Source organism: Mus pahari, chromosome 15, assembly GCF_900095145.1.
Source record: "Mus pahari chromosome 15, PAHARI_EIJ_v1.1, whole genome shotgun sequence".
NCBI lineage: Eukaryota > Metazoa > Chordata > Mammalia > Rodentia > Muridae > Mus > Mus pahari.
In genome coordinates this window covers 73,515,454-73,539,117 of record NC_034604.1, presented here as the reverse complement: position 1 = coordinate 73,539,117, position 23,664 = coordinate 73,515,454, and the positions used below count along the sequence as shown (strand labels likewise).

The 23,664-nt window shown below is 50.1% G+C and overlaps 1 protein-coding gene across 4 annotated transcripts in view; it reads left to right on the top strand.

Annotated features, from left to right (window-relative positions):
* Nfatc1 (nuclear factor of activated T cells 1) overlaps nt 1-23,664 on the top strand; it is a 106,965-nt gene that overhangs the window by 22,254 nt on the left and 61,047 nt on the right. For all 4 annotated transcript variants that reach the window (XM_021214372.1, XM_021214370.2, XM_021214373.2 and 1 more), the window contains exon 3: nt 8,786-8,945. In XM_021214372.1, the coding sequence (XP_021070031.1) occupies nt 8,786-8,945 (160 nt within the window). The remainder of the gene's footprint in view (nt 1-8,785; nt 8,946-23,664) is intronic.

Below are 23,664 nucleotides of genomic sequence, written 5' to 3'. Positions count from 1 at the left end.
GGGGGGGGGTCTCTTACTGGTCTTGCTTGCCAGGGATCGACCTGTTTTCTGCCTTCATGGGTCTGCCTTTACTTTTTCCCCCTAGAATGTGGGTTCTGGGGACTAAACTTAGCTCCTGTGCTTCCAAAGCACTTTGCTAACAGTGCCATCTCTACGGTCCCCTGTCTTTTGGTCATCTACTCTGAAATCCCTTCTGGTGACAGGAGTCTGAGGGGCAGGCATTGCTGTACTTGGAAGAACAGCCAGGGAAGCTGCAGCTAGTGTAGGATTATGAGAACACTTACCACATCTCCTGAAGGCCCACATACACGGGACTATTACAGATCTCTGCCAGGTGAATCACCTGTAAGGCAGAGAGGACTTGCCTGCCGTGATAGCTTAGGCAAGACATGTGTCACCACTGGCCGCATCTGGCCATTAGAAGGTTTCCTTTGGGACATGGTGATCATATGCACATATTCTTCAGATGCAAACATTTCCAGGAGGTTTGGTATAGGAATGGCCATGCACCCCAGCCCTGGCCCATGGCAGTCCTACATAGATTGGCCACCCAGCTCTGCCCTTGCTCTATAAGCTGTTTCTTCCAGAACAGGATCTACTCAGGTCACCAAGATGCACATGGTGCATCTTCACAGAGACCTGTGCAAATGCCTAGCTTAACCCATGTAGGTGACTGTGGCTGTGTGTCCAAAGCTCCAGGTCATCTTTCTATGATGACCTTGTTTTTGCTGGAACCAGACCTTTAGAGCCAAGGGGCCCTGGGCAGCCAGTGACACTGATGGCCTGAAGTCCCTAAGCTAGGAACAGAGCTGTGGTGCCTTGTATAAGTGTCAGACCGCAGTTGTCAATTCTACAGGAGGAGGCAGGATCTCTGCTGCGTGTCTAGGATCTCCAACCCTGGGCCAAGGTGTCCAAACTGTTCCATGTCCCATGATCATTAAGGAATATCTGCCTTGTGACAGCCCAGGGAATCATGGCTGACAGGAGGGAGCTTGCTTCAGACAGCCATAAATGCCATTGGCTTCCCTGCAGGTTGCTACCATGTTCTACAGACTGAACCAACTTTCAGAACTTGACTGGCAACTGTTACCGAATTGCTTGGACACCAGGCTGTAGGTCGTGGCAGAAGTGTGTCGTGGCAGAAGTGTCCCGTGACTTGCGTGTGTGCCGTCCTGTGTTCACTAGTGCGATGTTCGAGTTACTGTGTCGAGTTACTGTTTGTTTCAGTTTTCATTTTTCATAAGTAACGCATGGCAGGTGTGGCCTAAAGCATTCTCATTATTAAAACATCAGTGATACGAGTCCCCGATCAGCTGCAGCTGCTGGGCGTTGCTCAGTGGCTAGAGAAAGGCTTGGGGTGGAAGAGGAAGCTGGGTGCACAGGGGAAATGCAGGGTATGCAGATGTCAGGCCTGCCTCAGGGCAGAGGGAGCAGGAGAGGCTATATAGCTCCTTTCTCACAACAAATCCTCCCGAGAAATATTCTCCATCTTTCCTTCTTTCTTTCTTCTTTGTTTTCCAGTCTGAAACAGGTAAACAGGGCAGAGACCCTTCTAGAATCTGGCTAGAGATCCAGGAGCCCAGATCTCCTGGAGCCCGGAGATTCAGCCTAGCTCCCGAGCTCTGCCCTCCACCCACCCGGGACCTAGGTGGCAAGAGTAACCCTCACAATGACGAGATACCCAGCCTTGGAAGGCAGTTCTGGGGCTTCAGATGCACAAGAGGCTCATGGGATATCCATGGGTCAGGGAGGTCTTAGGGTGAAGGGCAGAGTACCCCAAACCTGGAAGAAGCACTTCCTTGGAGATGTCCTGCACTCTCACTGGTAAGATCTTGGGAAACAGCCACTGTATGAGGTCTGTGAATCTGCAGTTTTAACACACACATGTAGCATACACAAACTCACATGCCTTCGAGGTTTTGCCCTCCTCTTTGGCAAGAGTGTTCCCTGCCCTGTGCCCCAGCCACAGGACCAGCCCAGGGCTTAGGGTGGATAGAGTTCAGGATAAACGGAACCCTCATTCTGATGCTCTTAGGCTGTGTCAGGACCAGGATAGCAGGGAACATCTTATACTGCACAGCTGTTGTGGTAGAGGCTAGACCACAAAAGGAAGAGGCCGGCGGAGGGCAGCCCTTTTGTCCCAAGCCTGTCTCTAGATGGGAAAGTTGGGGACTGGGCCATTTTCCTTCTCTATTCCTGCTTATGCCTGTGGGTGGGGCCTGTCTCCCGCTTGGGTATAGAAAGGTGTCACTTTTAGTAACATGCCCAAAATACTAGTCCAACAGACAAGGATGGCTGGTCACCAGTCTCTCAGGCAGGATGGTGGTGTGCCAGAGCCCTTAAAATATTCCAAGGTGTCCTGGTAGCTGAGGCCTTGTTCCTACCCCCACCCTTTCCATCTGAAGAGGAAACATTTTGTTAAGGGTTAGCTTATTGGCGCCTGTGGTCCCTAAGGTCCTCCCAGGTTGCTTTGAGAAAGGTGGGAGCTCAGGGACCTGGACTAGGCAGCCAGGAATCCTTTGCAGAGATGGCCCTCATGTTCTGAGCAAGGAAACTAGCCTGCGTGCCCTGACCCCACCAGGCCAGCCCCTGCGCTGTCTGTCCATCTTGGCTGAGGTGGCTACCAGTCCTCTTCTGTCTAGGCACTGGCTGGACCTCTAGAAAGGCCAGCCCCTCTTGGGTGAGCCAAGCGTTCCCAGGCTGAGAGTCCTGTGGTCAGGGGGCCAGAGCCCAGATGTGCACTCTTGACAGTGTTGCTGGGTGGTCCTGGGCTTGGCCCTGGATGGATGGACAGATGAAACCCTTGAGGCCCAGAGTTTGCAGAACCAGCCAAGAAGTGCATCGATGGCCTTCCGCAACCCTTCCTCCCTCCCTCCCTCCCCTCCACCCCCCCCCCTCTCTGGAACCCTTGGTCTTTCTTAGTTAGAGGAAGGCCTTTGGCTGCCGCCCCCTTGTTGATGTAGTCAAAGGTCTTGTTTCCCTTTAACTGGCTTCCATTTTTTTTCCACGTGAGCAGACTTTAGGCTTGGGCTAGGTTTGTAGTTCCATGGACCTCAGGGTGACTAAAGCATAGATGGCCTTCACGGTTTTCCCTGTAAGATCTGCGCAGAGGGCTTTTAAGTATGGATGGTTCAGAATGGAAAGGATTCTGCCCAAACTACGTAAGCGAATCCATCCACTCTGAGTTCCGGTGCACAGGAATTAATCTTGTACCTGTAGCTGGGATGGCTTTCCGTGAAAGCTGGCACAGCCTGAGGACCAGAGCTTACCTCCCCAGAGCACACATAAACCTGTATGTCGTGTGTACCCATAATCCCTGAAGGAAAAAGAAAAGGAGAGACTGGCTTCTCTTTAGAAATTCATGGCTAGCTCAGCCTCGAATGAGCAGCAGGATCCACCAGGGAGATCCTGTCTTAAGTAGTGTGGGAGTGGATGGCCAACACCTGAGATTGTCTTCACACATGAACACATACACACGTACACATGAACACATACACACGTGCACATGCTGAGTTGCAAAGGACAAACAAAACCATTCAGCATTCTTTGTTAATACAAACTAGGTCTCATTACTGTGTAACCTTTTTCTCCCCGACCCCCAAATCCCCATCCTGAGACAATGTTTCTCTGTGTAGCCCCAGCTGTCTTGGAACTCACTCTGTAGACCAGGCTGGCCTCAAATTCAGAGATCCACCTGCCTCTGCTTTCTGAGTGCTGGGATTAAATGAATATGTCACCACTGCTAGACTGCCATCTGCCATTACTATGATATTTTATATATATCATACACACACACATATACATACATACATACATCATACATACATACATACACACATACATACATCATACATTCACACACACACATGCACACACGTAATTAAAAGAACCACTTACCATGTAACTTAATATGCTGCCGTGGTGATCATTTCAGCTCCCGCTCTTCAAATCTGCCCCTGACAAGTCAGGGCTTTCCTTCCCATTGCAAGACAGTTTAAGGCCAGAGCCCCTGGCTTGCCCTCTGCCCCTATGTGCTCATTCTGAGCGCCTGTTGTCTTTCTGAAGCTCATCTGTACATGTTCTGATGTGTACAAGATAGGAACTCAACTTTCTAAACGGATTCTGACACCGCTGCCTCGCCTAGGAATTCACACAAAGCAAGCCCTGATCTCAGGCCCGTGTTTGCGGCTCCCTAATTTGGAATTTTCTTAGCAGTCTTCGGGCAAGGGTTTGGGTGGATCCTTTCATCAGTCAACATTCCCTCCCTCGTGTCTGCCTTTTTGCTTCCCTCTCCTCTCTCATCCTGGCAGTTGTGTGACACTCACACCCCCATATGGATCTTGGTGAAGGTTGTTTGACTCTTCTGTGTGGTGTGAGCCCTAAGGCACGCTGGGTTCAGACTTTGGTAGCCCAGTGGCCTTTGTGTGGCTGCGGCTGCAGATGCCTGTGCCTCTCTGTGGGATTTAGCGACGGCTTTAACCCTAGAGGTCAGTACACAGAGCAAGCTTGCCCTTCCCAACACATCCCACACAAGGTGGCAATGAGGCTCCTGGGCTATAAATTGCCTTTCCCTGCCCCCCCCCCCCCGAGGTATATTAGAGTCTGGAACGAAGAGGAAACTATGTGGCCTTGATACTCTCAATCCTTAGCTGCCCAGCCGTGGCTTAGCCGTGGCTCTGAGCTCTGGGGCAGGTAACACCTATGCTTCCTGTGGTGAGCACACTTCTGAGTTGCCCGGGACCCTGTGGTCATGAAAAGGCGAGAGGCAGAACTCAGAACAAACAGGAAGCAAAGCGTTGTCTCGAAAGACTCTGTCACCCACTGGTGTTCTCTGAGTACACAGCTGAGATCCGTGCTTGGTTCCAGCCAAGGAGTGAGGTACCTGCATGGAGAGATTAGGAGCTGGGACTGGAGAGACTTGTGTGCCCCTGAGCTGGCTGGCTGAGCTGCCTGAGGTGCTAATGAGGTTGTGCAGAACCTCTGCTTAGGGGAGAGATGAAGCTGGCCACTGCCAGCGACAGGAACCAGGGAACGTGAGCCCACTGTGGCCTCAGGTTTGGGATCTGGTTTGGAGTTGGTCACTGTGCTGTGACCTGTTTGCCACAGCATTTTCACGTTTCCTGTCAGTCGGAGGCGGAGCCCTTTCTCATGGGAACAGTGATTCAAAACAGGAGAGCTAGTGGGTTCTCCCTGCGCTGCGCCCACATACCAAGCACTGGGGAAGGTCTGACTCGCCCATTATCAGGGGAAGCTGCCCATCATTCCCACGCAGCCTGTCCTCCCATCCTTCCTCCCCCAGCATGGAGGCTACATCAGCCTGGTCCCTTCAGACCCTACGGCAGGAGGCCACCCTGCTTTGTGACCCAAGGGTCCTCAGGACCCCCAGAATCAAGGAAAAGACATACACATACATAGACAGGCACATGCACATGTGAGTGCACACACACACCACACCCACGTACACACACTTGCGCTCTCTCTCTCTCTCTCTCTCTCTCTCACACACACACACACACACACATATGCATGTGCGCACACACAGATATACACACACATATACACAGACCCACACACATGGACACGCACGCACACACAAACATACACATGCACACACACTCACACACACAGAGACACACTCATGCTCACACACACTCATGCTCTCTCTCACGCACACACCATTTTCTTGAGTGAATTCAGGAAAACATTCTAAACGTGTTCAGAACTGCTGAATGCATGTTTTGAACAGGCTGAGAAGGACCATGGGTACTCGATATGAAGCTTAATGATAGAAAAAGAGGACTGGCTCCAGATCTCAACATTTAACAGGTGTTAGTCAGCACACACGGCCCAACCACAGGAGGCTCACCTCCAGTCTGCACAGTGATGTGTTTCTTTTAATTATTTATTTTATGGTTGTGTCATCATAGTACACACGTGGAAGTCAGAGTATAACATGCAGGAATGAAATCTCTTCTAGCATGCGGGTCCTGGGGATCAAGTCAGGCCTTCAGACGGGGCAGCAAGTGTCCATGCCTCTGGTTCCATTCCTCTGGTGCTTAGCGAGGGTTTTTAAAAAATATTTATTTTATTATTTTTAAGTGTGTGTGTGTGGCCATGTGCATATGAGTGCTAATACCTGTAAAGCCTGGTGACACTGGCTCCTCCTAGATCTGGAGTTACTGACAGCTGTGAGCATTCTGACAGGATGCTGGGACTCAATCCCGGCATCTCTGGAAGAGCAGCCAGTGCTCTGACTCACCGAACCATCCCTCAAGCCCCTGTAACGTGTCTTAGGATGTTTGTCGTGTGTAGTTAACAAGTCCTAACACTGCTCTGACGTGAGATTGCTCTTCATGGGTGGCAGTTTCAAAACAGGTTGGAAGAAGGTGCCAGACACATGGTACCTGACAGTGCTGGTGGCAGTGACTATGCTTCAGAGTGGCCAGCCTCTTCGGGAGTAGAGGCTAAGCCAGGAAAAGTGTCCTGAGGCCTCACAAGGTCTTCAGTAAGAAACAGGACCGAAATCAAGCAGATGACTAGTGGCCAGGTACTTCCAGAAGCTTCCTTCTGGGTCAGCAGGATTGTTCACGCTTAGATTTATTCTTTACATTCCATCACTCCTCTCTGTTGGGAGAGGAATCAGGTGTTGGGTGGACAGGCAACCAGCAGGGATGAGAATGTTCTGCGGGGCGGTCTGGGAAGTGAATACAGTATACAAGGCTGACGTTATGACGCATTGGTGCTGGGGCAGGAGGGGTCCTGATTCTTCTGGGAAGTATGAGGTTAATGCCTCAGGAACCCCAAAATGCTGACCCTGTTGTCAGGACAGGGTAAAGATATAGTCCCTGATTTAATTATGTGGACGTTAAATCAATGGTGTCTATAATAGCGGCGATGGACTGGCTAATAATCAAAGTCCAGCCATAAAGTAACATTTGCCTAATATTTGTAGTGCTGTTATTAAACAAAGTTCTTACCAATGAAAGATGCTCAAAATTTAACCTTTCTTTTAAATAGTCAGGATACCAAATTATATGTTTTGCCAAGACGTTCCCCTTTTGTATAAAATGTGTGCACATTCACAAGATTTCTAGATCAGCCATATGTGATAGAAGACTTGAAAGTGTGTAGGTAACTTCAGATTACTTCGTTTCTACAAATCAAGGGCTCTCTCATGCCCGCCTAGCCAGTTGTTTTCCAGGTGGCGTTGAGTGTAACTTGACAACATGGAGCTGACCTGAAGATGAGTTTGGAGGACAAACCCGTGGGTCACTCCTGAGTGCACAACTCTAGCAGGCAACTACAGCCCCTGGGTCTGATGTCAGAGACCCGTGGGCAGCAGAATCATGCTGACACCCTGCAGTCCAGGCCCCAGGGGGGCAGCAATGGGCAAGTGTCTTCAGTCAGGTTTCCTCCTCCACCCTAGAACCCATCTCTGATCTAAAGTGAAGTCCTGTGGGTTTGGAGAGCTGTCCGATTTACTGTGAAGTTTTTCAATCCGAGTTGACAATCTTAAATGTGTGAACCACACTCCTTTCTGCCCCTTTTCATCAGTCTCTGCCTGCCTGACTGCCTGTCTGCCTACCTGTCTGTCTGTCTGTGCCACTCACTTTTTAAAGATTTTTTTTCCTAGGGGTTGAAACTAGTCCTCATTGTGAAGTTTTCTTTTCTTCTTTTCTTTTCTTTTCTTTTCTTTTCTCTTCTTTTCTTTTTTCTTTTCTTTTTTTTCTGTCCACTGCCAAGCAGTCTTTCTGTGCAGATATAAGAAACTTGTATGCATATATAAGAAACACTGTGAAGGTGTGGGGTGTTTTGCACTGCCTCCTCCCACAACACCCGGGTACCCATTCTGCCCCTGGCTCTGAGGAGTCTGGCCCCACAACCCTGGAAACACATCATCCTCTCCTTGAAGTAGGAGTCTGCTCAGCTCCCGTGGCGTGCCTTCCCCGGGGATGCCAGCCTCCCTTCTGGCCAACCCCTCCTCTCTGATGCTCCTCCTTTTGCTCAGCAAGCTGCTGGAATCAGGGTGTATGACACACACAGGAAATGGCCCTGACAGGCCTAGCGTGAGCTTCTAAGCACATGGCAGCCCTTCCAGAAAGCCTTGCCCCTTCTGTGATGTTACTCTGGAGTCTCTGTGAGCACTGCCGATGGGCCAAGCCTGTGCCATCAGCCTGCATCTGTGCTGGGCAGATGCAGACACTCAGTGTTGTACTTACTATTGCCTGTTTGTGAGTCAGATTCCTAGAGGGACGACCCAGCTTGTACCCGAATGGTAACAAACACAGGTGCATCTTATTAGGACTGGGCTGGAAACAGGGGACGTGGCAGTCTGGAGCGGGGAGTTCTCTGGAGTCTGCTGTAACTCGGCATTGCAGAGGGAAGTTACTCCCAGAGCCCCATTTGGCCAAGGGTGCCTCTCAGGTCTTTCTCTAGAGAGGGATGACCCTTCCTGTTCCTAGCAAAGAGTATCCAGAGCCCCATTGCTGATTCTCCTATCTGCAAGCAGGCTATGTCTGCACCACTTCCACGGCTCTGGACAGTAGATTAAGTTAGCTTTTAAAGACTGGCTGGCTTCTTTAATTCATGAAACACTGGCAAGCTACGACCACACATGATTACACAGTAACCATGGCCTTATGAAGACTTTACTCCCCTATCAAGATACTGCTGGGTGGTGTCGTCTGACAGCTGTGAGGGCTGATCCCCGGATGGTGCCCCAGGCACAGCATGGGCAACTCTGTCTTGGTGTGCCTGCACTTAAAACTCCTCTGTTCCTTTGCAGCCCGTCCTTGCCTGCCCTTGACTGGCAGCTCCCATCACACTCTGGTCCATACGAGCTTCGGATCGAGGTGCAGCCCAAGTCTCATCACAGGGCTCACTATGAGACAGAAGGCAGCCGGGGGGCTGTGAAGGCTTCAGCTGGAGGACACCCCATCGTGCAGGTATGGCATCTGCTCTGACCAGCCAATAGCTCATGCCTAAAACAGTTTTGGATTCACAGCTAGGGACTTTCCTCAGACGTGAAACACAGTGACCTCAGAGCCTGCTATGTTCCTTGTCTTCAGTAAAGTGATGTCCCAGTGAGTCCTTGATGAACTGGAAATGTCAAAAGTCAAAGTGTGTTCACGTACCTCCCTGACGATGCATCTTCTCGTAGGCACTAAAGAGGCAGGGCATCAGCCATTCCTCTCCTCACAGAGGGGCTGGCTGAGCAAAATGCCCAAGTCAGAGGGTATTTTTTGTGAATGGGTATCACTTTCATAGTAACATCAAGTTAAAAGAGAGACGGTATACAGGACCACTGTGAGTCAAGGGCTGCCTATGGGGACCATACAATGCTTTTCATTACATCTATAATGGTTTTAAAGGTTTGCCCAGAACAGACTTACTTGTAGACCAGGTGCCATTGCACCAACTGTTCTGCAACTCTATTCTCTTTCAAAACATCTCTGCCCCTGGAGCTAATGCGTGCTCTCCACCCACACCACACCACACCACACCACACCACACCACACTACACCATACCACACCACACCCATGGGATTGGTGGAAGCACCAGGTCTCAGGTCTACAGGGCTGCCTCTGCTTCCCAGTCTGCCTGGAGGTATTAGGGGGCAGGGTCTGAGAGAGAAGTTTATGAGATGGAGTTCTGAGGGAAAGGTGGCTGTGATGGGCACAGTCACACCTGTGGCACTTTGGGGAAGAAAAATAGCAATCCAACTAACCCAAGTCCAAGAATCTAGGAGCTGCTCAGTCCCACGAGGCTCATTGGTTCAGCTGGTCTTCTGTAGAAGTAGGCTCCAACAGATGTGCTGGCACGTAAGTGCAAGCAGGCAAAGATGAGTGAATCTTCCTTCTTCCAATGTCCTTATGTAGGCCTCCAGCAGAAGGTGTGGCCTACCAAGTCTGGATCTGGGACTTGCTTTGTCCCAGGCTGACCTTGAACTCAGAGCTCTCCTTGCCTCAGTCTCCTGGGATTAAAGGCGAGTTTTGCCTTGCCCGGGCCTAAGCTTTTCATGGCCGCTATGCCTCAAGATCTCCATGTTAAGATACAGGTTAGAATCCTGTGTGCCTTCCGTTTCTTGATTGTAGTTCATTCCAGGTGTAGTCAAGTTGACAACACAGGAATAGCCATCACACTAAGTCACCCTGAGCATTTAAATTCTGGGCTGTGATACAGTTTGTATCTGGTACGCTGCTCACCAATGGTGGCCAGGAGACACACTGGAAATTCAGAGGCCCAGCAATGTCACAGGTCCAGCTTGTTGGTCTCTCTCCACCTGGACATCAGTGTGACATCCCAATGGGTGGGGTGGGTTTGTCTTGGCTTCCCATTGTCCCACCCGTCCCCTTGTGAGCTTTAGATCCCAGACGTTACTGTTTTAAGCGCCGCCGCTGAGAAATGCTTGTTCTCTGGCTGACTCTGGTCACATGGTGTTTTGGAGAGCTCTTTACCCCAGTATCCCGACATCATAAACCTGGGTGCCCAACCCTGTTATTTCAGGACTGATGCAAACTGGAAGGGGTGCTCAGCAGGGTACCCTGTGCTTTTATTTTATTCCATTTAGGTAAATAAAGAGCTGGCAAGGGCAGGAGGCCGTGGAGACAAATGGCTGTTTGCCAACGCAGCAATCAGCCACATGGAATGAGCCAGGCGAGGTGCAGAAACGAGGCACTTTAGCAGCGCTTGTGGGTGATATTACGGTGATATTTGTGGCCTGTGTGCTCGATGCCAATTAATACCTACTTTGTTAGCCGCTTGATGTGATAAAATGCTGGGGGACATCAGTGAACAGCAGCTGGCTTGACATTTTAAGTTTCTACCCTTCGCAGGTGGAAGAGGTCAGGTAGAGCCTACCTTCAGCTGTGTTGGGTAACTACCGGTATTTACCTCTCCCTTCCTGCTGTGGTTTTCACTGAATGAAAGTGCATTATTGCTGAATGGAACAGATTTTAATAGGAGAGGAAATAAGTCTGTTAAAGAAAGGCAGGGGAGTAAGCGGAGAGATAATGCCAGGGCGCCTCCACTTACTTGGATCTTACAGGCAAGTGGTGCTGGGTGAGAGCGGGGGTTGGGGGGTGCTAATACTGTGCCCTCATTAGAAAGATGGAGCTTCAGGTGCGGGTCTGTGCCATCTTGGGCTTGGTGGTTGCTGTTGTAAGAATCCCTGCTGCTCTGGGGCGATAAAGCCAGGAGGGATAAAGCCAGGAGGAGTGTGGGGAGCCCTGGGTTTGGGGGAATCTGTCTGTCAGCCCCTGATCCCCGTTGCCTTGTGCTGCCCCTATAGAGAACAAGGTCCAGGTGTCTTGAGCTCCGGGCAACATTGTATCTCTCAGTGCAGACAACATCCAGGAGATTGAGGTATTTCTGAGGGATGGCAAATTCTAAAACAGTGTTTAAGAAGCACCCTCTAAATTATTTTTTATGCAAAATATGTATTTAATGTTTCTAACCATTACAAAGACCGAAGGCCACATTTACACTAAGTTAGTCACAAACCAATTATTTAATAGAAGCTATAAAATAATTGGGAAGAATATTTAGAATATCTCAAAAGATCTAAAATGGGAGGACACTTTACAAAAAGCCACGTAGGAAATAAAATTCCTCAACTTTAAGGTGGCATTGAGGGAAGGTGGCAAAACCAGGGACCACCGCTGCCACAGGACAACCACCCCCTCCTGCAACACTGTTGAAAGGCAAAGGAAAACATCCCCTAACTGAAAAAACGCCTAGTTCGGTTGCGTGTCTCATTGTGGGACATTAGCAACTCAAGGGGTTTCCTGGGATATTCTCCCAAAGTAAGCTCACACCTATGCCCGCGTGAGGAAAACAGCTAAAAAGAGGGCATTTTAGGGGATTTGTTTTCTCTTTTGGCTGGTGGACCACAAATTAGATAAAAATAGGATTTGCACGTAATTATGAAACACACAAAAATAGAAAACTCTCTTGGTTGCCATGAAAGTGCTGTAACCACAAAGTTCTACCCCAGGCTTCTGGGTTATTCTGATAGACCTGATAGTGCCCTCAGCTCTGATGTCTAACCGTCTTGCTTTTGGAGGAGTAAGGCCATGGTCCAGTCCACATGTCCAGTGTGTAGCCATTCCACAAGCCAGTTTGTGCCCGGTAGTCTCTGTAGCATTCCTCACTGTTGAGGGCATCCATCTCACCCGAGAACTCCTAGAAACTCTTGTTCAACACTGTCTTGGTAGCAGATCCACCATGATATTTTCCTCTGTGTCTCATGAAGTTCACACATAAAGACAGTAGCAATCTGCAAAGAATGGAGAACCCTAGGAGTGCCTGGGAAGACAATGGATAAAGGGAGAGATGCCCTTCACACTGGGGTCCAGAAAGAGGGCTTCTGGACAAGGATCCTCTCCCCTGAATGTGCTGTCAGAGACACTGGCCAGACTTGGACCTAACACCGTGCATCTCATCCTGTGCATGAGGAAGGGGCCACTGCATCTGGTGCAGCTTTGCCCTCGGTGGAGAGGCAGGGTCTGGGAAGGACCTGCCTGAACCGTTTGTCTGGTGGGAGCATCTCCCTGGGGTCAGTGTCCTCAGAACTCATTGTTCCCCACCAGGATGCTACCATTCCTTCCACAGAGGTCTGGACTAGCCATTCAAAATGGCCACAGGCTCCCGCTAGCCATTCCGTGGTCACCAAGCTACCCAGGCTTCAAGAAGTCTGGCCTTATAGTCTGCTATCATTTGAAAAGCCCTATCAGAAGGCACAGCCATGGGTTATCCTGGAATCAAGGAAGGGCTGGACAGGAGGGCTTATCTATAGTTTTCCTGGCAGCTCCCAGGAAAGAGCTACCTTGCAGCCCCTAAATGGACGTGGTCTGCACAAAGTCCCTGGTGACACGGTGGCCCCATTCAGTTAACCACTGTCTTCTATCAGTTACTGAGACAGGGGCTCCTACATCTGTCTAGAGCGCGTGCTGTGGTCTTGCTTCTGATGTCACATTGTAATGTGAGAAATGACCTAGATCTTCCTTGACTATGAATGACACTTGCCTTGGTAGAGCAGATGTCACAAATCCTCTGTCTACAGCAGGAGCCTCTCTAGCTCTCTCCAGCAAGTCTTCATTGAGTGTCATCCCTGTCTAGCAAGGTCCCTCCTGACCTTGATCTGGCCTCTGGCTATCAGGTCTCTGTGTCTGCTGGGTCTTAGCCACCACTGACTGAGGATCCAAATTCTCCAGAAACGAGACAGGGGACGTCTCTGTTGTCCTGGGCTATTGTGGCCTTGCGGGCTCCTGCCTATCGAGGCCCCTACTGGAGCGCGTGCAGTGCTTTGTCCTCTGGGGATTATCTCCCATCCGGGGGTCACAGACTCCAGCTCTGTTTACCAATCACCAAAATGACCTGCCTGATAGCATCTGCGCATCACACACAGGCCCGCTCTGCTTGAATAATTAATAGGCCACTGAAATATGAACACTCAGAAGCTGGTCAGCCCCTAACATTTAGGTTTGCAGAATAGGGCTTGCCATTTAGGACAGCGACCAGCAGAGCTACTGCCTGGCTGTGAAGGACTTAGATCAAAGAGACACAGATAGTGTCCCAGACAGGTGACCCTGGACTCCGGGTGGAAATAAGCAACATGCTCTCAGGGCACAGACAGCAGGTACCTGAGGATCTGTCGGAACCAGGGCAGAGTCATAGAGGAAGCCATGACAGGCCCTGGCTTGTGCTCCTGCACCGGGGCCAGGCAGCAGCCAGTAGGGACTCGTGACATTAGGGATCCTTCTGAGGTTACATAGCTTGCCCCCACCCCATATAGATTCATGGAAGGGACTTTTTCTATCGTGAAGACATTTGACAGCTGAGTACATCCACTGGAAGATGACTTGAATTTCTCAGGTTGTTCAAATTGTCTTCGAGCTAAGTCCTTGTTATAATTACTCTTCTTTCTTGGTAGTGTCTTTCCCCCCAAGTCCCACGGGGAGATTTAGCATGTCAAAAATACCATGAGAGAGTCAGTTCCTGAGGGGTTTCTAACCTCTGGACAGAAAGTCCCTCATCATTTGGTTTAGTGGCCTGGAATGCTCTGTCCTGTGTGAGCCTGCATCACCCCGGATTCCAGGTCTCATCTCTGGAGGCTAACACAGAGCCAGGGTCCTTCAAGGTGTTCTGGTCGGAGCACCAGAGCCCAAGGACAAGCTTTGAAATGCAGCATGTCACTCTGGCTGAGTCTGCAAACTGGTAAAGCATGCATACAGCAGAGGCTAACCTGCAGGCCTGACCCCAAAGCAGGAGCATGTTACCTAGAGTCAGTCAACCTGCATGAGGTCTGGATTAATTTTTTATGGATCAGCCTCGACACTGCATGGAGTCCTCTCTCCTTTCAGGACACTTCGAGGCAAACCTTCTCCTTTCCCCACTTATCATGTACAGGGTGACTCTCCTGGCCACCTGGATCCTGCCCCTGCCTTCCGCACATGCACTCAGCACCAAGGTCCAGTGTTCAGAAAACATAATAAGGGCATTCCATGAGGGAAGCTGCAGTCTCCTGAACACGCCGCAACTTTGCTTACTGTCCGTGGCAAAGCTAAGGGTCGACAGACAATTGGTAGTAAGAGACGAGCTGTCGTTCCAGGAAGACATCCTGGTAACTCTGTGGCTTTCCTTGGCCCTGAGGACCCATAAGTATCACAAGTGTCCCAGGCTACCCATGGGCAGCTGTTCGAATGTAGAAAAGATACCAACTGTAGAGTGCTCTCTTGGGAGGCTCGGAGGAATTGTTGTTTTCTCTCTGGGTCTGTTGCGCAACTGGTCCTGCCTCACCATGGGAGGTGGGGTGCAGAGAGACTACTGTTATGGACCTTGCCTGGCCTAAGGGGCTTCTTCTTTTCATCTCCTGGGGTAGCTCTGGGCTCCTGCCTGTGTGGATGGCTGCAGTTTGCCCTGTAGCAGCACGGATGGTTGCAGGACTTGCCTAGTCAGGCCCAGAGCCATGACCTCATTGGTCATGTTGGTAGATGTCCTTAGCAAGGACCTCAGGCTGAGAGGAGGAGCAGATTAAGGGCCGATGCCCCTCTGGTGTAACACAAAGGGTCTGGGGTGCCATCGTGGTATCGGTACAACAGGTAGCCTTTGTGAGCTTCAAGTGTTTTCGGTCCTTCATCCCAGATTCCCAGTTCTGTATCCTCAGCGTTTGGGGCTCTAGTCTGACAGTGAAGGTCAGGTTCTCTTCCATTCACTCCATGGATGCTCGATGCATGGCCACTGAGCCCTGTGAACTGATCCACACTGTAAACAGTAAAACCCACCAGGACGCTGGCCGCCGCTGGCCGGACCCTTCGAGGTAGGAGGAAGGGTTGGAGTTCAGGACAGCAGCTATATTCACTGGGCTTTCCCCTATGTTTCTGGGCTTGGCGTCACCATGGTAGCACGTTGTGACGCACTACATGGCGAGGTTGCTCCTGAGTGGCCTCTGCCCTGTAACACTAGCCTAGAGTGTCACCACGGTCACCGCTGAGTCGGGATGATTCCCAGGAGAGTGTACAGGTGGCGGCTTCCTGAGTCTATCCTGGCCTAGTCTATGAGGTACTGAGGGAGGAGCCTGTGTTTCAAGTGTCTGTACCTGCGTGGCAGTTTTACAGAGGGAGTCTGCTGGCTTTGGCGCCTCTTTCCTTGGATTTGGGTGGGTAGAGAAGGGATGAACGCTGCCATCTGCAGGGCCAGCCTCGGGGATGCTTAATGTCAGAGAGGATCCAGGTTGACATGCATGGGGGTAACTAGCTGATTCCTGACCATGCCGACAGTTCCTGAGAACACTGAGACCCCAGGGGCCCTTAAAAGCCCTCTTTGTCTTTGCCAAGAGGTGGGAGCTAAGGTCCATCCCACCTGCGTGTCGCTCAAGTTTGTGCCTCTCTTTTTCCCCTGGCCCCTTTCAACCTCTCAGGCTTGGTGGGAATCGGTCCCACGCAACAGCACCATTGATCTTGTGCAGAACAGACGGACCCTGATTGAGCCACGTGCCCCTGGTTTAAAATTCCCACAATACCATGCCCAGGTATTGAAGGAGGGATCCCATTCATTTCTTCAAGTAAAGGGTAGGGGAGGTTCCAGCTCTCCCAAGTCAGCATGCAAGGCAGGAAAGTGGCCCTCTGGAAGAAGAGCAGAGGTTACCTGGGCTGGAGACAGACAGAGCCTGCCTGAGGAGCAGAGAGCAGGCCTATGACCCACACCGTGCCGTGGCTGTGAGCAGCGATCCTTAGATGTCCACTCTGACCTTGTGGCACCACAGGTCATAGAACTCACGTCTGATGGAGGTCAGAGGTGCAGGGAAAAAAATGCCAGGAAACTGGTTTCTCCTTAGCCTGCCATCTCCCCCTTCCCCATCTCCTATCTGCCTCAGCCTTTCTCAGCCTAGGAGGGGAAGCACAAACTTGTAAGTGAGCTATTTTCTGGGATGGGACCGAAGCTCGTTTTCCAGGACCCTATAAGAAAGTGAGTCTGGACTCTGATCTCAGGAATGGCACAACATGGCCCTCGGTGCATCTGCACATGCGCAGAGCCTCAGGATGAAGACAGGGGTAGGGTTCTCAACTCTGATAGGTTTGTTCAATTGGCAGGCGAGCCACGGAGCTCGCAGCCCTTTTCGGAAAGCCACGGAGTGTGGCTTCCTCTTGGAAAACCCGCACTAGGACCTTTTAATGTGAGAAACTGCGCCAGATGCTGGGGAAGGACAGGCTCTGGGAGGCGGGGGCGGGTTGCAAGGCCTTTGTAAGGAAGGAAACGCACGTTTGAGCCCAGTGCCAAGCCTTTTCCTCCGTGCTTCAAGGACATCAGACTTTCTCCACAGGAGACTGTTCGCTGTGTTGGGGATGAAGCTGGGGTCTTTGGGGTACCAGGCAGGCACACTACCACTTGAGCTCCCAAGAGATAATTTTGGGGTAAATTAAACAGCTGATTACTGGAGGCTTGGAACAGCTTCAGGCCCCCAGCAAGGTGGAGTGACTTTGCCAATGGAAATCAAGTCCCCATGAAGGTGTTCCCAGGGAATGGCTGGCAGGCTTTGCCAGTGTATGCGGTCTCTGGCATTTATGCCCTGGTAATATTTACATGGATACACCTATTTTGTTTTTATTCTATTTTTTATTTTTCTGCCTTCTTAGAAAGGTGGAGGAGGTTTTAACATGAAAGACCTGAAGTTCCTGCGTGCAGCCTCTCACAGCTCCTCTGTGCTGCCTTCAGCTTCAGACTTCTGGAAGGCCTCGTGTGTACTGGCCACTAGCCCTTGGGATCTGAGGGATGTCCCTAGACCTAGTTTTGCCTGTACCTATAAACCTGAGTTTGATCATTGGTACAATAGTTGTCTTCATAGGAAGAGTCTTCAGAATTACGTGATATAAATTAAGTATTGTTGTGGGCTCGTGACACATATGTGCACACACAAAATCTAGTGCTCACATGCTCATAAACATATGCTTGCCCATCCAGGCACACATTCATGAAGCAAATGCACAGGCTGCAAAATACATAGGTGCTCATACAATACAAGCTCAAATGCAACACACACACACACACACACACGTGCACACGCATGCCCATGGGTGTTCATGAGATAAACATGTACACTGTTCCCACATAGGTCATATGTATACCAGTTCATAAGTGCATATATGTATAAATACATGCATAGGCATACATAAATGGTTGTACACATGTCACATATATCAGGACATGCACACACACATGCATACCTGTGGCACCCTGAAAGCCAGGGATTTTTTTTTTCAGACAGAGCTAATCACTAGCACAAATTCTGTGGGTAGCAGATTCCACTGAAGGGCAGTGATAGTAACTCCTTCCTTCTGTCCTAGAGAACTGTACCCAGAAGCTTAGCCTCTGCCTGTCTCGTGGGGAAGCCCTGGGGCCTTATGTCCTGTGGCCTGTACTCAGAGGACCTGACTTTCCCTGAGTTTTTCATTTGCTGCGACACAGCTGCTCACACGGTGAGAGCCTAGTAGTTCAGCGAGCCCCTCCTGGTTATGCAGAACTGGACAAGCCCTGACTGTTTGCCATCCTTCCAAGTGCTCCTGAGTATGGAAAATTGTTTTTGTTATTGGTCTGGTTTGGTTCTGCAGTATGTGTTAGGCAAGTTCCCTACTACTGACCCACACTCCTACGGTCACTCTTCCCTCTTCATTCTCTCTTATGGAGCATCCATGAGAGGTCCTGCCCTCGATGGTCATTCCCTTCCTCCCAGACAGGCACACAGTGCCATCTGGAGTGACAGACAGTCCCACAGCTGGTGAGGTCTTCTTGCTGGTTGTTCTGAGGGGGGGGTCACTCTTCCCAACAGCAGTCGCTCCCCAGGGTCTGTGCCTCTGGCTAAGGCTGGTGTGAGAGCCCCAGTTCGCCAGAATGACAGTTGGCTCCTACCCTCTCAGGTTGTGGGGCAGGAAGATGGGTCAGATCCAGCTCCTGTGGGTGCAGCGAGGCCTCCAGGGCACAGTGGTGAGTCCCCAGGATGCCCCTGTACCCTGCCAGGAGACCGGCACTCTGCAGTCTCCAGGAGAGGGAAATAGAACGTCCAATAACAGAAGACTTCCCGTGTCTGGGAGGAGATGTCTCCAGGCAGTGGTGTTTGTAATGAAGAATTGGGGCTGAACACAATCTGAGGTAATGAGAGTCCAACACGAACTCTTAATTAACCGAGTAGAGGGAATTTAGGTTTAAAAAATAGTGAAACCCACCCTGGGTGCCATCCCCAGCCAGGAGGAGGGAAAGTGAGACCAATTTGTGAGCCGATTTCTCTTGTCTTCTGGGATGTATCACGGGATGCTAATGTTACTCGGGGTCTTAAAAGCAAATTTCCCTTTAAGTTGATTGTTTCAAGTGTGCATTATGTCTTGGTGGAAGAATGTCACGTGACGATGTCCTTTGCTTAGTAACCAAGTCAGAATGACTGGCTGAAAGGCAAATGGTTTTCATCAGTTAATTGGCTCTGTTAATTCAGTCCTTCCTTCCACTGTGCGTGAAGGTGTGCGTGTTGGCCCAACTCCATCCAGCACTGAATAAATTTGTCCTCCATCAGTCTGTTGGCCTGTCATCTCCCTGTGTAAGTGCTGAGGTGGCACAGGAGCTAAAAACAAACATTTTTAATGTGCAGGAAACTGGGGGACGCTTACACCTTGCATGTGCAATAATGTGTTTTGTCTCGTTTAGAGGAAGCAGAAAAGACTTGGGTCTGACAGGTAACTTTATAAATGTTGTTCTGACAGACACTGTGAGAAGCCAGAGGCAGAAGGTCTGTGCAGGGGGATGTGTGAAGTAGCTTAGATTTCTTTTCTGAAAGTGAACTTCGTGCCTTAAATAATAGATATTTACCTCCCAGGTTAAGCTTTAAATATTCCTATTTTCACTGAAATGGCATGTTTCTCATGGATAAAATTATACTGTATACACCGCCTTCCATGCCTTAAGAAGCCTTCCGTAGCAGGGGTCCTGGGGGAATTTTGAGATGTCATTTTAAAGTCATCTGACCCGAGCCAGACTGGGCTAGAGCCTTGAGCCACTCAGCCTTGCCCACGGAGGAGGTTTTGGTCATAGATTTATTTATATATTCTTGTGTTGTTTCATAAGAAAGGAGACTAACTGGCATAATTTGTCTTTGAATTTCTATCTTTCTTTTTTGTTACATTTCATATTGTAAAACTATTCTAATCTAATATAGACTAGTGGTTTCTAAGTAGATTCATCACACTGCAAGAGGCAAGTGCCTGGCACCCAGGTGTCGAGGGGCCTGGACCAACCAACCTTCATTGTTAAGCCCTATTTGCAGGAACCTGTGTGTTCACACAGCTTTGTAGTCCCTGCAGATTAAGACAGTGCTAGATGTGATCACTGGCCAGAGAGTGGCAGAGGTGGCTTTCTGCGCTGATGGCCTCAGACGAGGGACTGCAATATTCTTTCAGTCAGCCAGGCCCATAGCAAATGGAGGAGTTTGAGAGGGAAATGCCCTGTGCTTTCTGGCTCTACCCACCAGCCTTAATCAAGGTTGCTGCTGTCTCAGGATGCCCGGGGACGTGTGGTCAGCAGGTACCCGTCACACGCACATGTGTGCCCTTGGCACAGAGAACACATAAAAGTCTCTACATGGGTGAATCTGAAGCGATCTAGCTCAGAGATGCTGTGACTATGGTACAAATGGGGAGCAGGTGCCGGGCCCAAAGCTCTTGACCCAAGCCCAGAGAGAAGTTCTTCCAAGCTGACAAAACACGTGAGGTGCATGTCTGTGAGTCTCTGCAGGCTGTGCCCCACACATCCAGGGCTCCTCGCAGGACACAAGCATTCGTTTTAAACATGAGTCAGCGGTACCTGTAATACTTCCCAGAGGCCTGGGGAGGCAAAGATCCCTTGGAACCGTCAGGGAGTGGGTGGGCTGCATGTTCAGGACACTGCAAGGGCCACCACCCCATCTTTGCAACACAGATTCTCGTGTGTACAGTCATGACACCTGCATGGCGTCAGCCGCAGGGACCACTGGGCTGTTTTGATCAGCTTCTTCATCATACAGTCTGCTGTGAGCTCTTTATTCCGCTCTGCCCTGTCTGGTGGTCTCAGCTGTTCTCTGGTGTCTGTCAGCTTTCCTTATATCTCCAGAAGTGAACTGGGGTAAGGCCCATCTCCAGCCCTTAACTTCCTACCAGTCAGTAATGGGCCATCCAACAGGATTATTTCCTGGGAATGCAAATTCAGAAATACAGTTCCTTTAAGGGAATCGGATGAGAGTCTGCTTCTTTGAATAACAGGGTGTGGAGAGATGTTTCCTGTGGATTGAGCGGTGCTGTGGGTTCTAGATAGACGGACCCAGGAGTCGCTAGGCCATTCTTACTCTCAAGCCTGAACTTCGTGTTTGTACTGACGACTCTCTTGGTCTGGGAGAGTTTGAGGGCTCACAGAAAGTTGTCCCAGTTTGTCTCCTGGGCTTTGAATTGGGAAAGGAGAAGGTTTTTGCTGAAGAAAAATGGTGGGCTCCAGGGTCAGCCTCAGACAAGCTCTCACTTTTGCCTTCTCAAAGCTGTCAGTGTCTGTCACCTTGTGCCAAGTCGGCAGGAAGAGGACTAAGTTCCTCCCAAGCCCGTGTGGAGGTCTGGCAACCTCCCTGTGGAAGTGGTCTGCTTTCATCCCAGCCGTCAGAGGTGAGCGCCGCTCCACCTGGCCTCCTTAGCTTATTAAGGCAACAGAGCCCGGGGCCTCTGCCCCATTAACCTCTGACGAGTGGGGAACACATTTTTTTCTTGCTGCCGCTCAATGAACTTGAGCATTCAGGCTGTACCTGTTTGAAGTATAGCCCTGGTCCCCAGCCCTTTCATCTTGAGGTAGGGCTGGCACTATGTGTGTGCCACATGCTAGTGGATCACAGGACATAATGAAAGCCGTGAAGTGCCCATGCCTCTCCTAATGAGCCACGGGCATGGATCAGGCCAGAGGCGGTGGCTGAGACCTTTGCACGAGGGACATGTGAGAGGCCCCGCTGCCTTGTAAAACCCCGATACCCACAGCCCACATCAAAATCCAGCAGCAGCTAATTGCACTGTCTGATTTTCTGGTCCCCACTTCTAGGTTTCATTGCTTTTTTCCAATGCTTTAAAATGAAAGGCACAATCCCCAACCATCCAAAAGGCTGGAATTCCATCGGAGAAACAAGTAGTAGTGGCTGGAGCCCGGGGTCCTCTGCACTCCTCTTCCCGGACACCTCCCTTTCTTTCCCTCTCTAAGGATCTGTGGGTCCCTTCTTGCAGCTGAGGCCCCTCCCCATTGCCACCGTAGACCTTCACCTTTGCTGCAGGGTTCTTGAAGGCTGCTTGGTGATTTCTGGTGGGTGCTGTTCACCACCCTCCTGTTTTGCTTTGCTAAAACCAATTACCTAGCAATCCCGCAACTCATCACAGGGCTCTGAGTTCCATGTTCCACCCCTTCCTCCTCCCTTCTGCCCACCTTCTGGCCAGGCCATTCCTTTGTGGCCAGCATGAGGGGCTGGGGGTGTATCCATGGATGACAGCAGTAGGAGAAGGCTGTAAGTGTCATCGACTGGGTCCTGGCAGCCCACCGCAGGCACAGGTGGCTCCCGGCATCCCACAGTGTATCTCATCCGACTCAGGTTTCCCTCGAGGCATCAGGGAGCAATGGGACATTGCAAGCATGATGCATGAGGTGGCCAGATCTCAGGATTCTAAATAGAATGATGGGGTGGGGGTGGGGCTGCTAGGAGTGAAGCAGAGGAGGTGGGAAGGGCAGTAGCCACCAGCCTGGGGCGGTTTCACTGTGTCTTATCCTGTGGGCGAGATACTCTGTCCACAAGATACTCTGTGGTGGGTTAAGCCATGCAGCTGGCACTGATAGGACGTCTGTTCACACCTCTTTCTCTTCCTGAAGGAAAGGTACACAGGGCAGTCATGAAAGGATGGCCTAGACACAGGTGTGTGTGTGTGTGTGTGTGTGTGTGTGTGTGTATGTGTGTTGCTGTTTTTATGGTAAATGCATGCATGTTAACTATCATGAGTGAGTACTCTGATAACTTGTGCCATAACTGAATGTAAGAAAGTAAGCCTGTTTTGGGGAGATGTACAGGACTGATTTGGGAAAGCCGGAAAAGCCATAGCTCTCCAATTCTGGAGGTGATGGTGCCATGGACAGTCCAGCCACCTCCATCTCTCCTCTGCTCACCCGGCTTGGAAGGACGTTCCTTTCTCAGAGGCCAGTCAGAAAGCCTCACAGGATGCATGTGAGCTGGGATGCCACAGACCATCAGGCTTGCTAGATTCTTGTGGTTCTTCGTCAGCAGCTTCACCTGGAGAGAAGTGAGCATATGAGTTCTGCGTTGTCACTGGCACTTGTAGTATGGGAATGGTGTTTAAGCTGCCTTTGTGTGTGCACATGTGTAACATTGTATATGTGCACATGTGTAACATTGTGTGCACATGTGTAACATAGTATGCATGCACATGTGTAACATTGTGTGTGTGCACATGTGTAACATTGTACCTGTGTAACTGTGTATAATTTTTGTATGTGATGTATGTACAATGTTTTAGGGGAGTGTGTGCAATGGGGTGCCAGTGCACACATTTGCACATTGCCTCTAGGTATGCATGTGAACTCATGTGCACAGTACCTGTCTGGTTACACATGTGCAAAGGCATGTGTGAGGTGTACATTTGTACATTGGTGCATATATGAGAACATGTGTCTGTTTGAAAATAGGACTAAGAGTGTTCAGATCCTAATCTACATTTCGGGGCCCTTTAGGATAATAAGGCTTTGTCTATCTATCTATTTATTTATTTATTTATTTATTTTTTATTTATTGCGATAGTGTCTCATTGAGTAGCCCTGGCTGTCCTGGCTGTCCTGACACTGTGTAGACCAGGCTGGCCTTGAGCTAAGAGATCTGCCTGCTTCTCCTTCCAAAGAACTGGGATTAATGGTGTGCACTACTATGCCTAGCTGCATTTTACACTTATAGTTTCAAGAAGTACTAATATTACATCACATGAAGCTGAGGGTCTGGGCACTGGACACAGCTCTCCTTTAGAGCCAGTCTGTTGACAAACAATTGGTTCCCAGAAGTTTATGGGTATTTTTTTGTTTTTTGTTTTGTTTTGTTTTTTTGAGACAGGGTTTCTCTGTGTAGC